General features: G+C 35.0%; 1 protein-coding gene across 6 annotated transcripts in view; it reads left to right on the forward strand.

Annotated features, from left to right (window-relative positions):
• Window positions 1–101: 101 nt before the first annotated feature.
• LOC129801396 (myb protein) overlaps window positions 102–19,025 on the forward strand; it is a 30,908-nt gene continuing 11,984 nt past the window's right edge. For 5 of the 6 annotated variants that reach the window (XM_055846367.1, XM_055846366.1, XM_055846368.1 and 2 more), the window contains exons 1-4: window positions 103–338; window positions 16,142–16,277; window positions 18,166–18,315; window positions 18,417–19,017. In XM_055846367.1, the coding sequence (XP_055702342.1) occupies window positions 313–338; window positions 16,142–16,277; window positions 18,166–18,315; window positions 18,417–19,017 (913 nt within the window). In that variant the 5' untranslated portion in view covers window positions 103–312. Of the gene's footprint in view, window positions 339–16,141; window positions 16,278–18,165; window positions 18,316–18,416; window positions 19,018–19,025 lie in introns of all 6 variants that reach the window. The other variant, XM_055846365.1, reaches the window with a different exon arrangement.

The raw sequence follows: 19,025 nt of genomic DNA on the forward strand, positions 1-19,025 counted from the left end.
CAAACATTTGAATTTTTTAAACAATTCGCCGTATGATTTAAATCCCGCGCACAGCGGCGAAAAGTGGGACATGCTGGGCGAATTGCAGCGACCATTGTCACAAAATCGCCATTCGGCTTGGATTTCTCGAAACGGAAGGCACGCGTCGCGTTCTCTCCGCCCAATCAAATTGCAATTATTCCTGCAATTTCCCTAAAGTCATTGCAATGTGCATTGAATTATTGTTCTAAAGTTCATTCAAAAGTGTTTGGAGTAGTTAAAGTGTATGCCGTATTGTGTGTAATGCGATATAATTGATAGTACAAGCGAGAAATGGAGAACGAAAACAAGCTGTCAAGGTAACGAACAAAGTTTTTATCGTTTTCTACTCCCCTTCTTACCTTGCGTCTTTTTTCACCCAAAAGATTCGCAAAATCACTAATTTATCCTCAGTAGATGTTGTACAATTTGTTCTTTCCATTTTGTGAGGTATTTCGGATGGAAATTTTAGGGATTTCTTCTGAAAAATGAGTTGCATTGATGATTTTTCTCGTTGACAACAAACTTACGAAAGACAATACCATGAGGTGAATTGCGTCGGTGTGGTGAATATTGTGCTTTTGAATTTAACAGCGTCTTTTGAGATTCGTTTTTGGGGCGTTGGGCGTTGTCTAAATCTAAAAAAAAATAAGATTTGATTTTTTTATTTATTGTATATCTATATTTGGAGTATTTTAAGACCATTTGATTCACTTATAATAGATTTTTATAATTATTAAAATTTTACTTGGTGTATTTTGTATCGAAAGTCTTTTGATTTTGGAAAATACATTAGTGGAGCGCGGAATTTGTTACACCTTAACGTCTTTTATGGCTCGACTAAGGCGGTTTTCAAACTACAGGTTTAGCCCAGTTCCGGAAGGTCTCAAAATCCTAAATAGCGAGCAATTTTATTGCTTTTTGAGAACAATTCTTTCAGGTTATTCAGCCAAAATGTGTTCCGCCACTTCTTTATCACGAATATACAGTGGTGGCCAAAATAATAGGACCACCTCTGTAAAAACCATTATTTTTTCTTTTGTATTTTTTTAAATTCCAATTTGTTCAAATAATTTTGATGTAGGGTAGAGTAAGCCCTTTTCGCCACCTTAAGGTTTTGTACCCTTGTAATTCTTACAATTTTTGTCGAAATAAAAAGAAATTTTCTGTACAAGTGCTTTGAAGCATTGTCTCTCTAATGAAGCAGGAGACTTTCCGGGAATTTTTGGGCATCTAGTTGAAAAATTACACTTCCTGCAACAATACATGTTTCAGTACTTTTCGCCACTTTGTAAACACTTTTTCGCCACTGTGTAAGCACTTTTTCGCCACTTGTTTTTAATTGAATTTTAAGAAACAGCAGCTTTCGAAAACCCGCAAAAGTACATTGCACAGTACTTTTCTTATTTAACACCTATATTAGACAATTATTAGAGTATTTCGAATGATATTTGCACATTTTTTGTTTGCGACAAAAATCAATTGACAATTACGTCTGTTTCAACTAAATTCCGCGAGGTGCGCCACTTGTAAAATGCTTGAAAAAATGAGTGGCGAAAAGTACACAGTAAAAAAATTTACAACCACTACGATTGGTAATTTTTGTACGAGCGCTATGGTTGTAAGTTTTGTGTATTGGCAATGTTATGTATTGGCAAAGTTGTGTATTTTAAATTTTATAAAATGGCTTCCTGTCAATAATTTTGATTGTAGAGCAATTTTGTTCGGTTTATTTGTATTATCTGTGATATGTCTCGGTATTAAACTAAGAAAAAAAGAATAAAAAAAGGAAAAAAAAATAAGACAGTGTCTGAGACTTGAACCCATAATCTTGGCGTTGATGGTCTTGTGTTTTCTGCCTGCGCTACCAACTTTTTTACTTCTCTTCAGCAAATGGCCAAGAGTTGCATCGTAAATTTTTCTAATATACATGATGCTTCCTCTGTTTTCTGTTATTACATAATTATTCCTCATTTTTCACGACTGAGGCACATATTAAGAATCCAATGAATGATTCCAGAAGACAATTAGTCAGTTAAAAATGCAAAAACTGTCTGAAATCTTAGAAAAATTGCAATAGTAAACAATGAAATTTTGACAGTTCTCACACAAATTTTCCCATACACAAATTTCCTTACACAATACATAATTTTACTAGCATTGTGTTAGTAATTTTACAATTTACAACCATATTGCTTGTGAATTTACACAACTTTTCAAATACACAACTTTATTTCTCACACAATTTTTTACTGTGTACTTACACAACCGAAAAAAGTAAGCCCTATTTCACCACATCCGTATTTCTTTATTTTTTTGGAAAACATTATTAAAAAATGATATTAGAACAAAGCTTAGTTAATAGCGGATTGACTTTCAGTGAAAAAATATCAAATACTGTACTGCAAAAACATAAAATATTGTAAGACAATTTGTCTGAGCGTTGACAAGTTTATTAAGAACTCCATATTTTTTTGGTGACTGTTCACCTTGTCGACAATTTCTTCAATTAACTTGCAAATAATTTAGTCGGTGGAGCACCAGTTATGGTTTTCTGATCCGTTGGACTATAGGTTACAAGGTAATAGTCATTTCGTAGTTCCATGTGTTCATAATTCCCTGAAAAAGTGATTTTATTTGTAGGTGGCGAAAAAGTGCTTACTGGCGAAAAAGTACTGACTCTACCCTAGAAATGTTCAAATAATTACCTTACGTCGAATACATATTGTTTTGGCCGCAAGAGGTCTCTATTTTTTACAGAATACAGTGCTGTCTCGCTATATGCACAGTTTGGGTACTTTTTTTGACAGTTCTCTCTCTGAATATGCACAATTTTTTTTGAAATTCCCAACGGTTTTTTTCTTTCTTTCAATAAATTATCATTTTTTTTGTTCTAGAATTTCCCGTGTTATTTTAAATATAATATGAGACAGAAAAAATAAAATTAAGAAAATTAAAAACAAGAAAAATTGGTTACCAAGAAAATAATTTTCTTTATTACTTTGTCAAAATGTAAACAAATTGATTTTGAATGCAACCGACACAAAAGCTGTGCATATAGAGAGACAGTACTGTATGTCAATAGTGAAATTATGTTTTAATAACGTAATAGAACCGCTTTCATTTAAATAAATGAATCTATAAATCGAATAAGTGGAACTAAAGCTATATTTAGAAAATATAAATGACAATTTTCCTATTTTATTGTTCGAATTGAATTTCAATATTTATGTATTCTATGCGCAATATAGAGACCTCTAGCGGACAAAACAACTTTTATTCTACGATGTTTGTCCAAGTTCCGCCTTGAGCAGAGCTTAGGCTAGAGGAGGAAATTATTCCGAATAGCTCAGAAAAATTCCCTGCTCTTCGAGTGGCTCCAGGAGCTTCCTAGTCTGCGGATCCTGGTTGAGTAGTCCCCGGCGTCTTTCGAGAGCCTCTAATCGTTGGCCAAAAGGCCTCAGGTATCAAGGCAGAAATGCCACCTGTTATAGGCAACAATCAGTTGCCTCTCTGGGGAAAGGCAGAAAAATCTGCACGCAACTCGGCTATGGGGAGCCTTAATGCAGGATCTCAGCAGAAAATTCACTAGGATTCTCGCTGAAAGCCGACTCTGAATCTGAAGCTCGACACGCAAGTGCCGATGATCAGAAAGGCTTTGGATGGTGAGAGAAAAGCCCTGCAAAGTCATTAAGGCATTTGCTCTTTCTAAGAGTAATGCCGCTGTACTCTGCTGCCGGTAGTGAAACACCTTGTTGATTGCTGGCTTTAGTCTGATTTATTAGGACAAATTTTAAAGCTTTTATACAAATTTTGATATCCCACTTCAAGCATTCAATATCAAAATATGACCCAAACCTAAATTTGTAATTTTAATAACATATTTTTCTTATTGCCTAAATTTTTGCTGACTGATTGCATGCTTTTGTTTTCATTTCTCGGTGTCGCTTTTCACCATTACCGGGTGACCCAATTACTGATGGGAAATTAATATATTTTTAATCTTCAATAGTTCTTAAACTATTGATTATTTTATAATTTTGATTTAGCAAACATATTCTTGAATAGTTCAAAAATAGTTTGCCATAGGGGCCATAGGTCAAAGCTTCAATTTATCTTTGTAAATGTGTTAAATTTAGCCTTAAATATGTACAATTTTGCTCTTATGATTTGGAAAACATCATAACGTTTTTCATTTATATTAGCTAAATTGTAAAGATGATTAGGATTTTATGGATGAATCCTTGGAATTACAAATCCCAGAACTACTCTGATACAAATTTTATTCCAGGATTCATTCTAGAAGGCCTTGAAATTTCAAGTCAAATATCGATAACTTTAGAGGTTTTTTAGAGCAAATTGCACAAAGTAATTTTGATATATTAAGGAAACTATGGGTCCTTAAAGGACGAGGCTCTATTGTCCTATTAGTTAAGGATATAGAAAATATAATGAGACTAGTCCCGTTCCTTTGGCCCTTATAGTAAAGGCGTCTACACATTGGGAGCAATTTTCGTCAAAAATTGCGTTTTTGACAGAAATTTGACGTTTCCCCCTACAACGCTGCAGGGAATTTCCTTCAAAAAGCAATTTTTGACAAAAATTTCTTCCAATGTGTAGAGGCCATAAGGGAAATAACATGCCCCATCCTTGGGCATTGCAATCACTCAGCAATACTCAATATTCTATTCTATTAGTTCAGTCTTTTAACGGATCCTATCAACATTCTGAGAAGGAAGATGAAGGTTTTCTGCCTTTTTAGTCTAAAACATGAACATTTTCTTAAAATATTTGATTGTTGTGTATCCATGTTCATCCTTGAACAATCTTAATAATTTGAAGAGTTCTACATCAAAGTTATGGCAACAAGTTGGGAAAAGATACAAAAGTTAAAACAAAAATAAGCTTTACAAAGTGGTCCTATTATTTTGGCCACCACTGTATGGGTGGCTTAATTACGTTCCCGGCCGACCGGTCGCTCTTTGGAGCTTAATAGCTTCTGAACTAAGAAAGATATCGAGTTGCGGTTTCCGGCAAAGGTTATATATCGGGTGAAAATTGCAACTTGGTGTATTGACCCCCCCCATCACACCCACCCCTCCCTCCTTCTGTCATTTTGAATACCCCCTTTGATTTGGTTTCTCAATACCTCCTCCTCTAGCATAGATCCACTTCAAATTTTAGTATGTTACAGCTGGGTCTTAGACCTTTCCAACAGTACCAAACTAAAGATCCCCTAGCCTCTCTGACCCGAGCTAAGGATTCCAAAAAGTTTCTTAAAATGGACATAACTCCGATACTAATTCTCAGAATTTAAAAAGTGGGGGCGTTTTGGTCTCATGAAATGCCACTTCCTCATTGACGTGGGAAGTTCGTAAAACCACCGATAGGGCGGCTATTAAAAAGAAAATTTTTCAATTTCCTAAGTTATATACTTAAAAACTTCATTGTGCATCGGGCTCAAATTTTAGTATGTTGTAGCCTTGAACAATTGAAATAAATTGAAATTGAAATTGAAATTATTGCAATTTGAAATTGGTCTGCTTAAAGACTCACATTTTTGTTTAAATTTAATATTTGCTTATTATTTAATTTTTTCCTATGAGACGCTTTTATAATTATCTTGGAGGAGTATTTGAGAGAATAGTGAACTCCCCGCATTTGTGACCCTCAATGACCGGCTTCTACTTCCCCCTTTTAATTTTCTTTCTGTTTTTTTTCAAATGAAAGATAGTTGAGTGGAATAGATGACGATGGAATAAATTAACAAGCCTTCACTATACTCCATTTCCACCCCTTCAACCATGTATCTATCTATCATCTATCGTCATCAAAATGAATTAACAATTCGATAGTGAAGGTATACACTTGTTTATTTCGTTTCGAGAATTCTCAATTCTCTCAACAGCAAGATCAAGTATATACATATACTATTTTTGAGTAAATTTGATTCTTCCCAGGGGGCATTTTTTTCACCAATAAAAGAATGGAGATTGAGAAGCAAAATCAAAAAAAGGGGAGAGAAAATTTTGCACTAGACTTGAGAATTACCATTCAATTGAGTGTTCTTTTCTTACCTATTTGTCTACCTGCTTCACGTGTGTTAATTTCCTTCGATGTCTTTTGGGTTGTTAATCAGACCCCAGGGATTTTTTGATCAATTTTTCTCACAAAACTTCAAAATGCAAAGGATCTCTGAATTTTATGTCATCTTATCCCCTTGAAAGGGATCTCTTATTCAACACAATATGTATAGAAGCGAATATATTGCATTTTGATGCACTTTATTGATCTTCTCATGTGAATATTTTTGCATGGCAATATTTTTCAGAGCATTTACTTTTTGGTAGGGGGATTCCGAAATTAAAGGCGCTAAGATTCAAAAAGAAAAAAATATAAATATATAGTATAGCAAGACAGATACAGATACCGTCTTTGAGAGTAATGAATTCTCGTTCCCTTGGAGGGATAGAAGGCACATAAAGGGCAAAAAAAAAAATCAGAAAAAATACACGTATTTTGATGTCGTGAGTCCCGCAAAAGCGGGAAAAAAAGGCAATGGTGGAATAATAAGAAAAGTTCGCAGTAAAGTCTGGAAAGCTTGTGGTAGTTGTGATTCTTTAGTTATATCAGTTGAAAGTGCTGTGGAATTAGTTGCAATGAGGCTTATATCGTACGATTCGAATATCTTAATCCTTGGACGAGTATTGCAATAAAATGATTGCCATTTAATGAGGAAAGAACCGGAAGAAGCCAAAATCCCGAATGTTCAAAATCCTGAAAGGGATGAAATTGTATGGAGGATAATGTGTAGAATAATTTCCCAAGACATAGAAAATTTCCCTTTTCCTCCAGTAAGCGTGGGTGCAATCGTGGGAGTAGCTATGACACTTAAGAATTCGGGATTTTGGCTTTCGGGATTTTGGCTTTTTGGATTTTGACCGGGACCCGGAAAGAAGTAGTCTCTTTTTGGTCCGTTCTGATAGCTTCTCTACAACTCTAAATGGTGTCTGCTCATCATAATCATTTTCAATCTCTTATCCCTATTGCGGTCGGAGGCCCATGCCATGGCATCCTGGCATCCAGTTTAACAGTTCACCTCTGTCGATCATCGCGTTCGATTTTCAAGGCGCTCCAAGACAAAATCCTGAATTTGATTCAGCCACTTTATCCTAAGCACCTCGACGCCCCGAAATTGAAGTCTCCTATTCAAATTAAATTTTAATTCAATTAATAGTTATAAAGGCTCTATGGAACATATTTCCCAACTGAATGGTATCATGGTTGGACTCGTTGGAAAGATCTTGAAATTTCTGACAAAACTTGACCGATTCCAATCTATAATTAACTAATTTTTATCTGAATATCAATTATATTATTTTGAAATGGAACGCCTTTGAAATTGGGCTTCTTCTTCTATTTTTAAATGAAACTGTCCCTTACAGTAGAATAATTTAGCGCCATAAATCAATTCTGAAGCTAAATTCAGTGGCGTATCTAGACACTTATGCGGGGGGTGCGGTTGTATGCGAAGGCGCCCTTACCACGGTAAAAATTGTTCGAGCCGGGTGGGGGGCGTGGAAGGTCATACCGCGAAAGCACAAGCCTCACCAAAAACACATATTTAACCTATATTATTTGTTCCCGTCTTCAACTTTTTCCTAGGCCTTGTGGCTTGCATGGCTGGGGCCGTACAGCTTTAAAAGGAAAAAAAATACTTTTCTATATAACCTTTCCGGATTGTCCTAAGTTATTTATCGCTGTATTCAATAAGACTCAGAATATAAGTCGAACAACTCGATTTTTTACAAAAAAAAATCGTTTTATTCACTTTTTGGATACTCTTTTATACCCTCTACCTTCCCTGTGAATATTATACTTGAAAGATAAGATAACTATTTTCAAAGTTATAGAAATTTTAAATATAAAATCCTATACTCTGCATGGAAAGTGTCAGCTTCGAAACGGTCTCTTGTAAAATTTGCCTACTGTGAGTTGTTCGTTTCGTATTCTGAGCGGTCGATATAGTATAAAAATGTGAAAATAGTTTTTTCTGAAAAACCCCGTTCTTAAAAATTTTGATTTTTTTTAACTGTTTATCAGTATCACTCTATTCCTTGAAAAATTTAACTTTTAATTTTGAGTTTAACAGATTTCATTTAATTTTGAAAATGCAGTGAAATTTTATTTGTTTTTAATAAAAGTTAAACGCAAAAGTGGAAGCTCTCCTTTTGCAAGGAATGTAGGTGCTCAATGTTGATCAACAGTAAAAAATAAAAATTTTGAAGAATGGTATTTTGATTAAGATTGTTTTGAAAACATGCACAGCTTATGCATGAAATGGTTAAGATTGTGCATAAAACATGCACAGTGGTTGGACTTCATAAAACAGATGATAATCGTCAAAACCGGTACAAATTGAAAGTGTTAACGCAATAGATTATAAGGACAAAAGGCATTGTAAGAACTAGAGGGGTTCTCCAGAAAGACTCGGAGTCTATTTTACTATTTTTTTTTATTTCAACATGGCAAGAATGAAGGGTCAGGGTTCAGTTGTCTAAAGAAAAAGGAACATCGGCGCCCCTGGAGGCTCGCGTCCTGGGCGGCCCGCCCCTCCCACACCTCCTTAGGTACGCTACTGGCTAAATTACATTATAATATGCCTTGATTACTTTTAAAAATATGAATGATGTTTTGAGTGATTCTCATTTTTGAGATATAACATCTAAATCATGAGTTCCAGCACTTTGCAAAGTCTAGGATGCTTCGCCATTCCTTTTCCTAAAAATTCTTGGTTAGTACTAAAAATTGTTAAGCCTTATTAGCATTTATACAACTTTATTAGATTTTTAAAAAATCGTTTTTGCCTTTCTCGTATGTTTTTCCAGTGATTCAAAATTAAAAAAAAATTGTTTTCATCATAAAGCGTGTTCAATAAAATTAATTTTAATTTTGTAATCTTGGGATATATGTTGCAAATCAGATTGTAAATTAATTCTCAATCAGTAATCTTAACGACACGTATGATTTTCAAAAAGGTTTGATGAAAAATTTAATGCGGTTGAGGGTAAAATTTACGTGAGTGGCGGGCTTGAAATTTTTGGAGTGTCTTTTTACCTTGACGGAATAACTGCCTAACCTTCGAAACTTATTCAATTCATGATAGTTTTTCGGAAGTGTGTGGGGTCATGAAAGATCTAAGGTCTTTATCTCGTACCAGTCGGGTTCTATAAGCCGGTATAGCTAACCGACGAAAAATGGCTTCTATATGATCTCTCTTCAAGTCTTAGTTCATAAAAAAAATAAGCAAATTCCCATTTTGGTTTGATTACAATATCTGTGCAGTTTTGATTAAAAAAAATTACAGCTGAAAGAGTCTTTAGTCAAATTTCTTTGGGAATTTTTCAACTCTATTGCACAGGAATCTATTCGAGGGTGAAAAATTGCAAGATGCATTTTTCTTCGAAACTTTTCTCATGGGTATAATTACGAGATTGCTTTGGGGTGAGAAGTTCTGTGTGTTGTTTGCAAATCAGACGTCTAATTTTGATTTTCATCTTAAGGGGGAAGTACAGAAAAAATATATTCCTGTGTGTGAATTTCCTTTTCCTTTCATATTATGTACCCAAGGAGAATCATAAAAGCTTTCATTTTTGTGTATCCCAGACAAGAAAAGAGGGGCGAAAGTGTAATAAATTTGGTATTCAATTCACGCCTTTTCTATACCATGGTCTTTCAATACTTGTAATTTTCATGTGTGATCCACATTTTTCATAATTCTTTTTTTTAATATATATTTTCAATACACAAATTCGATAAATATAATGTAATATATAATGGGAATACTTTTATCTGTTGTCTTTATGAAGACGATGATTGTTGAGACAAGAGGGTTGATTTTGGAATTCAAATGATGAAGGTCTTTTAACATTCCATCTTTTGGTGTTTTCTCAAGAAGGTATGTTCAATGTATATTTTTGATTGCCTACCCATACGATAGCCCGAGAACATCGACCTTATTTTTGTAGAGAGAAAATTAAGCAGATGTCCTGTTCCGTGTTGATAATGTAAGGAGGAAGAAAGAAAGAGAGAGGAAAGAGAAAAAATGATACAGAATGTGAGATCGAGAAGAAAAAAAAAACAACACATGAAATTTAATTGCATGAGACCTTCGAGCCTCGGGAAGAGAGGCATTTTACCTCATTTTATATTGGTGCAGTCTCGAAAGTCCAAGAAACCCTCTTCTTGGTCTTTGGGCGAGAAAAGAGGGAGAGAAAAAAGGCAGTGAACCCCTCATGAGTTCTTCGATCTTGCCCATCTTTCGTCCACCATTGGGAAATTTTCCCTCCAAAAATCCCTGGTATGGGAGTTTTGTACGCAATTTGTGTGATCTCCCCCCACGATCGCGTTTGCTTTTCGATTCTTGATGGTAGACGAGAAAATAACAAGGGTTAATTCTTGCACATGTTTCACTTTAGTGATCACATGATGAATTTAATTGTACAAAAAGACTTCACATTCTTTTTTTTATCTTCCTTTTATTTACTTCCATTGAACTTTTCTTTCGATGTAAAGTTCAAAGATCTTTCAATGAATCATGATCATGAAAGATCACGGTGAGAGAAGACAATGACGAAATTGTACATGGTGTTTTTGAAAGCGATCCTTTTCTCGTCCTGTACTTCGACACAACAGTTTATTCATTATATTCCTTCCTCTAGGGCTCTCCCGATGATCACTGTGCTATTGTGTAAAAATGTAAAGTGTACGTAAGGTATTATTGGTAGCATAGAAAAGTATAGTATTTACTAAGGGAGAGAAAAAAAAAGAACGTGAGTGAAATACCATCATGACATAAACCCTCCCCATAATCCTTGAAATTATGCTAAAATACCCTCAGAAAGAATTTTTTTCTGCACGAAATATAACTCAAGCATTTTATTAAATGAGTTTAATTAAAATATATCGACATTTTTTATTTACGATCACACAATTTTTTCTTAACAAAATTGTTCAGAACAATTTGAAATTTATTTTTTTCCCTAATTTTGTATAATTGCTTTAGTCGCCCTCTCAAGGGACAATTATGGTTTGGGAGTAAATTGTTCAAATAGGGTGATATTTTTAAAGATGCTAAAAAAATGAGAAAATTATAGTCACTGAGTATTTCTTTTCACTCTTCTTTTTTTTATTCTGGATTTGTGGTCATCTCAAGTCGTGTTGTTATTTGTACTTTAATTGTAATTTAATTGTACTTGTAATTTGTACTTTTATTTTTTTAAACTTGAGATCTTCTTGAAATTTACTCTTTTATAAAATTGCCTTATTGAAGAATGAAAGATACAGTTTCCAAATTATCGGAGGTTAGTAGAGGAATCTTATGAAAATTGTGATAACGGATGTTATGTCTTTTCGTGTTCCCTGAAAGCCTAATCGACACATTCTTATAGAAAATTTGTCGTTCTCTATAGCTTTCTCGAAGATCATATTTCTCTATTTCGAAGGGAAATGTGCTTAGCGAGCCAATTTTAAAAAGTTTACTTTATGCAGGTTTTGTAGAATGCTGGGCCTAATGTTAACAGACATGAGGTAATTTGTGCCAATTTTGAGTGGCTTTGTACGAACCCTTTTAAACTAAAAAAAAAACATCTAATTTACATTATTTTCAAAGGAAATTTAAAAAATTACTATACAAATTTAACGCAGATAATATTTTTATCATAAAATGTGTTTTTCAAATGATTTTACAAAAACTATATTAATGATAAGAAAACCCACTTTACTGCTTTTTCTAAAGCTGCGAAGAGACTACTTGCCTAAAAAAATAGCTTTTGGAAAATGACTTGGAAAATACATTTTTTCCTAAATTCGGCATTCGGCAAAGTTGGGGAGAGGATTACTTGAGACGCTCAGAGCAGAAGTGGTCTCCTTTTTTGTATGCATTTCCCTATTAAAACAGTCCACTTCTGCTCTGATGAGCGTTTCAATTTTCGATTAAACAACTCGTAATTTATTCATTTACAAGTACGACAAGTGTAGCGATTAGTAGTTATTCAATTTTTGTCACAATTTACCCCGAGTACTTATTATTATTGGCACTCAATGGGTCAAGTGGTAGAACACTCGCTCTATGGTGCAAGTGTCCCGGGTTCGAATTCGATTTAGGTCACCAGGAATTTTACTAACGTTAAAGGTGTTCGAAGAATTGCATCCAGTGAGCTTTCATTACTTTTCATTCCACAGAGCATGAGACTGACGACCCCATCCCTGTATAAGAAAAAATAATAATGGATGTCCCGGAACGTTATGCCATTACTATTATTATTATTATTATTAGTTATTCTTATTAATCGTGTCGAGGCCTAAAAATTAAGCATGTCTTGCCCAAAAACGGGCAATGTTAATAGCAAGTGGACTTGCCGACATCTAATCCTCTACTCCACATGGGACAGGGGACAACGGACAAACACACAAGTGAGGGGTAGTTTGGATCACCCCACAGTGACATAGGATGTCACATTCGGAGAATCCCCATAGCTGTCTGTTGTCGCTTGACTTAAAAGCGCTACGCCACGCCGTTTCTCAAACGATTGACAGACTTCCATGTCTTCCAGTCTTGGTCACCACCAGGAGGAAGGCTCTCCCTTAGTTCGACCAAATCTGGTGGAAAGACTTCCTTCCATAGATTGAGTCTGATCTCCTCTGCAGATTTGTCAAGTAGTTTGACAGAGTGGCAGAAGCTCTTGCGAGGCTTCAACCTTGCTCTGTTTTTTTTGTGACCATTGAGAAGATACTTCAGTTCAGAGTTCAGAGAGAACTTTAGACCTCGCTCTGCTATGGAGATTATCTGCCTCACCACTCCTGGTGGAGCAATTCCTGCTAAGGGATAAAGTTTGTCCACTGGAGTGCCTTTAAGCACCCTGTTACAATATGGGCGGCATTATTCAGAACGACGTCAACTTGCTTGGCATGCGCGGATACCCCTAGTAGGGGAAAGTGCCCATGCTTGACACCATTGGAAGCTTCGTAATGACTAAATTTTCTATGTTATAATAATAATAATAATAAATTTATTCAAGCTCTACATTTCCCCCCTTACCATGCGTCTGCCGCCGTCTTAGCGTTGTTGATCAGTTTCACAATATATCAACACTAATCATGAATTGTGAAAGTAAAAATGGCCTATACGACCAGTGATTCGGGATTTTCTGCCGTCTTGCGCGTTGAGGTCGGTTGTGAAGTCGGCGGCAGCCGCAGATGGTCTAAGAGGAAATAAATCTATTTATCTATCTCTATCTATTTATGCGACAATCATCAATAATTTTTGGCACAATCTTGTTCATTTTACGAGACTCAAAAAGATAATTAATATTAGTAACGAATTTGTTAAAAAAAAGTAGCTCGTCCAGGGACACCAAAAATTTTTGGAATAAATTTGTATCTTCTAGGAGAAACAAAAAGATACACAATATTAGTAAGGAATTTGTTCCAAAAAATAGCTTATCTACTATAAAATCGTAACTTACTTAGTCAGGTGGCTGCAACGTCTCTTTAAGTTACCTGGATCTCTCGCACTAACCTTCCTCTAGTCCTGGTGACTTTCCGACAGCAGCTCGTTCCAGAAACGTAGTAAAGGTCGCTATCGAAAAGTCCGGCCTATCGCAGGCTCCTTGCGAATTCTCGTAACAATCTTACTTGTACAGGGAGAGGTTGTTAGCCCCTCGCGCAACCCTCTTTAGAAGGATCAGAATCCCTTGTTCGTTAACCACAGGTTCGTGACTTCCCACTGGGGTTGGTTACCCAATCTTCTATCACTCACCTGAGTGTACCGGGGCCTACCAGGCTATGTGTTGCATTACCTCACCCCATGTATACCCTTGAGAGCTTTAACGGTAAATGATATTGAATAGATTTGTTTTATTTTATCTCACTCTTGATCTTTCTTACCCTTCCATGCGTCCAGCGCCGTTTTAGAAGTGATTCCAAACTCCATATCCAAACGGTGGAATGTCCTTTTTCTGGTTGTATCTTTCGGTTTTACAATATGTTTCGTATTACATTGGGGCAAGGTCAGTCAAAAAAAAAATATATTAGTGAGATTGCCAAGTTATTCTAATCAACAGTAAGGCGGTCTTCAGACTAGAGGTTTAGCTCAGTTCCCGAAGTTCTCAAAATCCGCAATAACAAGCAATTTTATTAGTTTTTTTTAAATCTATTGCATCATTTACCTTTTATATCCAACTCTAAATCAAAAATTTCTAAAAAGTTCTGATTGATAAGAATTGAAAGAAGTTAAGCCGTATGGCTAAGCTTTAGGTGTAAAGCTTGGGAATTTTATTCTTTATACGGGCTTCAGACCTAAGGCTTAACCATATGGCTTAACTTCTCTAATTTCTTCTTAATCAAGATTTTTTGGAAAATTATCACTTAGGATTGGACAACATAGGAAAGTGATCCATTAAATTTTGAAAAACCAATGAAATTGCTTGCTATCTTTAATTTCGAGACTATCGGGAACTGGGCTAAACCTTAGGTCTGAAGCTGGGCCTTAGGGTTTTCAGCGGTCACCTATAAAAAGCATGTTCTACAGCGAAGCGTTTTACCGAAAAATTCCTGACCCGACTTCCCATCCAAAATAATGTTTTTTTTTTTGTTCAGGAGGGGTTTTTTTTAATTCACCAACTTATTAGAATTGAAATCTTTTGAAAAAAACGTTAATATCTCAAAATTGCAGATAATATTAATAAGATTTCTTTTTTTTTAATTTCTAATAAAAATGAGGACTGAAGAAAAAAGAAGATTTCATTAGGATGTCGACTTCTTGTTGGAAAAAAAAATTTAAAAATAATTTTCTTATTTTTCACTACTCCTGAGATATGCAATTGCGATCAAGTGTCTTGATGAAGGGAATTGTGGGGATTTCTTTCGATAGTTGTTGGTAGTGTTATTTTATAAGAAACATATAAAAGTATGTATACAACCTCACTTGATTGAACCCCTATTTTCATCTTTCTCAGCATTTATAGTGAGCGCCTGGGCTTTTCACCATGTTTGGTAAAAATATCCACCAAACACCTGGTTCAATGTGAGTAATAAATGAAGGGGGAAAAAAGGAGATGTGGGCTTCTTTTTTCTTCCTTCATGGAGGGATCTCTCTCTGTCTCTGAGTTTTTTTGAAATAGCTGTGACATGGAAATGGTGAGGTTGAAAAAGAGCGAATTATATGCATTATTTTGTGTGGCGCGCAGGCTATATATAAAACACGCAAATTATAGGAGAGAGAATACTTGTGGAAAAGGAGCCCCCTTTGGAAAGTAATGTGTGCGTGGATTATTCTCAGTGAGGGGTGCACGAAAGAGAGATGTTCAGAAAAGAGGGGGATAGAGGAAGATGAACAAGAGCCTCTCTGAACAGTTGTTTGAATATATATATGTATGTCTTCTGTGGGCTACGGTTTCCCTCCGAATGTCTGCATTAGTTGTTCTTCTACGGTGTGGCAGGAGGGTGATCTTCTCTGGAAACTCTGAACCTCTTTGGAATATTGAGGATTTTTATATCACTGATCATCAGACTCTAAAAGTGTTTTTTTTTCGGGAAAGTTTCCTTGTGTGAATAGTTTTTATTTTTTTTAATTATTTAGTGTTTGAAGAACTATAATACGTGGATATTCCATTTAGAAAATAATGGAATTATGAGTCAAGATTTTTCAACAGTGAATTTTTCAGAAATGTAAGTTGTGAATGTGTGAAGATCCTCTTAAAGATCAACAAAGATCACGGGGATATATGGAAGATAAAAATTGGGTTGTGTGGAAAGGAAATTTACATAAATCCTTGTCACTGCATTTAATTAGAGGGACCTGATTGTTTAAAGATGTTCATCAGAGCGAAAAAGACAAAGTTGAGGAATCTTTTGGGCTGAACCACGAGGAAAAAAAAATGTCGTTCTTATAGGGCCTTAAAGAAGTATCCCTCCTTATTTGGGACTTTATTTCACAACTGAGTGCAATATATAATTTTACGGAGATACGCTTCAGGGATTTTCCTTTTTCATAAAACATATATATATATACACTACCAAATGTTTGAATTTACAATTTGTGTCTACGACGATTTCTTTGCAGTGGTTCTTTTTCCAAGAATGAGTACGAGAGTGATTCGGCACACGATGAGGAAATGTCCGAATATTCTGACGGGGCCCTTGGTAATGAAGATGGTGATGTTGGGAAGGGGGGTCGAACAAGATGGACTAAATATGAGGTGAGAATTTTTTTTTGGCGAAAATAGGGTAAATGTCCTAATTCAAAACCATTTCCAGACGCTTTAAATTTGATAGAAGATTTAACACATTAAGTACATATTTTTTCTAAAGAGAATTACATGAATTTGCTCCTTGACTCTTCTAGAATGTTACTGTTTAGTGAAAATTCTTTAAATATAATTTGAAAACTTCTTAAATACAAGAAAAATACGCGAGTGTAAAATGCTTCTATTGGAAACATATTAATCCAAATGGAGACAAGGGAAAGTTTCTAATTGGAGACAAACAGCGTAAGTGAAACCGCGACGAAAGGCTTCCAAAACCTTGTTGAGTAGCTCTTGTAGGATTTGTTCTTATTCCTGGTCTTTTCTCCTTTCCCATCTAAAACAATAAGAAAATTTCTCCAAAAAATCATATTTCCGGGGTTTCCTATTGAAGCATTTGCAGACACTTCAGAAAACCCCTTTTTGTTCACGAAATAAAGTAATTATTTCATTTGAAAACTTCAATTACCGTTAACAATAAAGATTAGCACTTAAGGTGTCTACACATTATGACAAATTTCTGTCAAAAATGAGCTTCAAGATGTGTGCATCAAAAAAATTGCCTACACATTGGTATGGATTTTTGACAAAAAGATGGGTTTTTGAAGAAAATTTGTCTAATGTATAGGTAATTTCTTTCAAAAATCATATCCAATTCAAAGTAATTTCCATCAAAAATTTTTGAAGAAAATTATCCTCTACACACATTGAAATTAATTTCATCAAAGTCATTTTTGACAGAATTCTTGAAGGAAACCATTACAATTCAAGATTGTTTCTCATGAAAATTTGTTGTTTTCTGATGGAAATGGTGAGAAAGGCGTTTGGTGAAGTTCCTTGGGATAGTATTTAGTGAATTTGTATGGCAAATTTTCCAAAAATGCAAAAGAATAGTGTTTTTTTTTTTTTTTGAGATGTTGTTCCTAGTGGAATCCGATTTAAAGGAACATTTCCTCTAATTTTTCTCTAGAAATTGCCAGAAGTTAATGCATCAGTGTACGAAGCCATTGTACTGAAAAACACCTCAGGAATACACAGTTGCAATGATTTCCGTCAATATTTAGAGAAAAATCAAATGAAATGTTCCTTCAAAGGTTGGATTGGATTCCAACAGGAACAACATCTCCAGGAAAACACTCTTCTTTTCCTTCGCATATTTGGGAAATTTTGCACATAAATTCACTAAATACTAGTCCAAGGAACTTCACAAATATTTTTCTCGCTTTTTTCAACAGAGAAATAACAAATTTTCATGAAAAAAACAATTACAAGAGCAAGAGACTTGGAAATGATAGCGATCTGTCAAGAATTTTTGATGGAAAATAAACCCAAAAGTGGTGGTATTTTTCTTCAAAAATTACTTCAAAAATATAAATTTTTCTTTCAAGAATTCTTGAAATAATTCTTGATGAAATCAGTTCCAATGTGTAGACACCTTTAGTTTAACTAAAATTAGGCAGAAATATGACATAAATGTTAAACAAAACGAATAAACAACAGTCACCTCATTGTGTTTTTCATTGGAAAACATGGTCGATCAATGAAAAATTCGATGGTGAAAAGGTACACTTTTAATTTTTCCGAGAAATTAACAAATTAAAATTTGTGAATATGAATGGATTTTCGCGTTATTTGGAGAAAAATAATGAAACTGTGGTATAGAAAATGTATAAATATAATAATTTAGTACTGTATTTATCGTGAAAACAATGACGTTTCCATTTGGAGTAGCGAAAAATCTCCATTTGGAGCAGGTTTTGAATTAGCTTAATTTACCCTAGAGGATTTTTTTTTTCTGGAGATGGAAGAAAAAGGTAGGAAACTGGTGGATTTTCTTTTATAGGATATTGCACTGAAGAATTTGGTGGATACATATGGTGAAAATTGGTCGATTGTTGCGAAGCAGATGAAAGATCGAACAGATGTTCAGTGTCAGCAGAGATGGACAAAAGTTGTGAATCCGGAATTGATTAAAGGACCTTGGACAAAGGAGGTTTGTTGGAATATTTTTTTGTTCTTTTTCTTTTGCAAATCATTTACACGTTTTTGTTTGATATTGATGAACGGTTGTAAAAAAAAATTGGGTATTCTTAGGAGGATGACAAAGTTGTTGAACTTGTATCGAGATATGGTCCAAAGAAGTGGACTCTGATTGCACGTCATTTGAAGGGACGTATTGGAAAGCAGTGTCGTGAGCGTTGGCACAATCATTTGAATCCGTTGATTAAGAAGACGGCTTGGACAGATGAGGAAGACAATATTATCTATCAGGCACATCAGCAGTGGGGCAATCAATGGGCAAAAATTGCAAAATTACTACCAGGTCGTACGGATAATGCGATAAAAAATCACTGGAATTCAACGATGCGTCGAAAATACGAAACTGTTGATGTGTCCCGACGATCACGAAATGCTAATAAGAAAATGTCCCTAAGAGCTCTAATTACCACCAATCGCAAATCCTTCATACAAAATTGCAAGAAGACCGATAGTAGTCATGGATTGATGCATGGTGATGGTGAACAAATTGCCATTTCCACCCAAAAGGGTGACTTTCTCCTTGAGGCTATTCGTGGGAAAGGTGATGCTGGCTTTATCATGTCACCAATTCTCAATAAGAATGACAGTCGATCTTCCTTCATTTTGTCACCAGCCAGAGGCATGCAATCATCCAAGTATCAGAACGAATACATGGGTAAGCTA

This window comes from Phlebotomus papatasi, chromosome 2, assembly GCF_024763615.1.
Source record: "Phlebotomus papatasi isolate M1 chromosome 2, Ppap_2.1, whole genome shotgun sequence".
Taxonomy (NCBI): Eukaryota; Metazoa; Arthropoda; class Insecta; order Diptera; family Psychodidae; genus Phlebotomus; species Phlebotomus papatasi.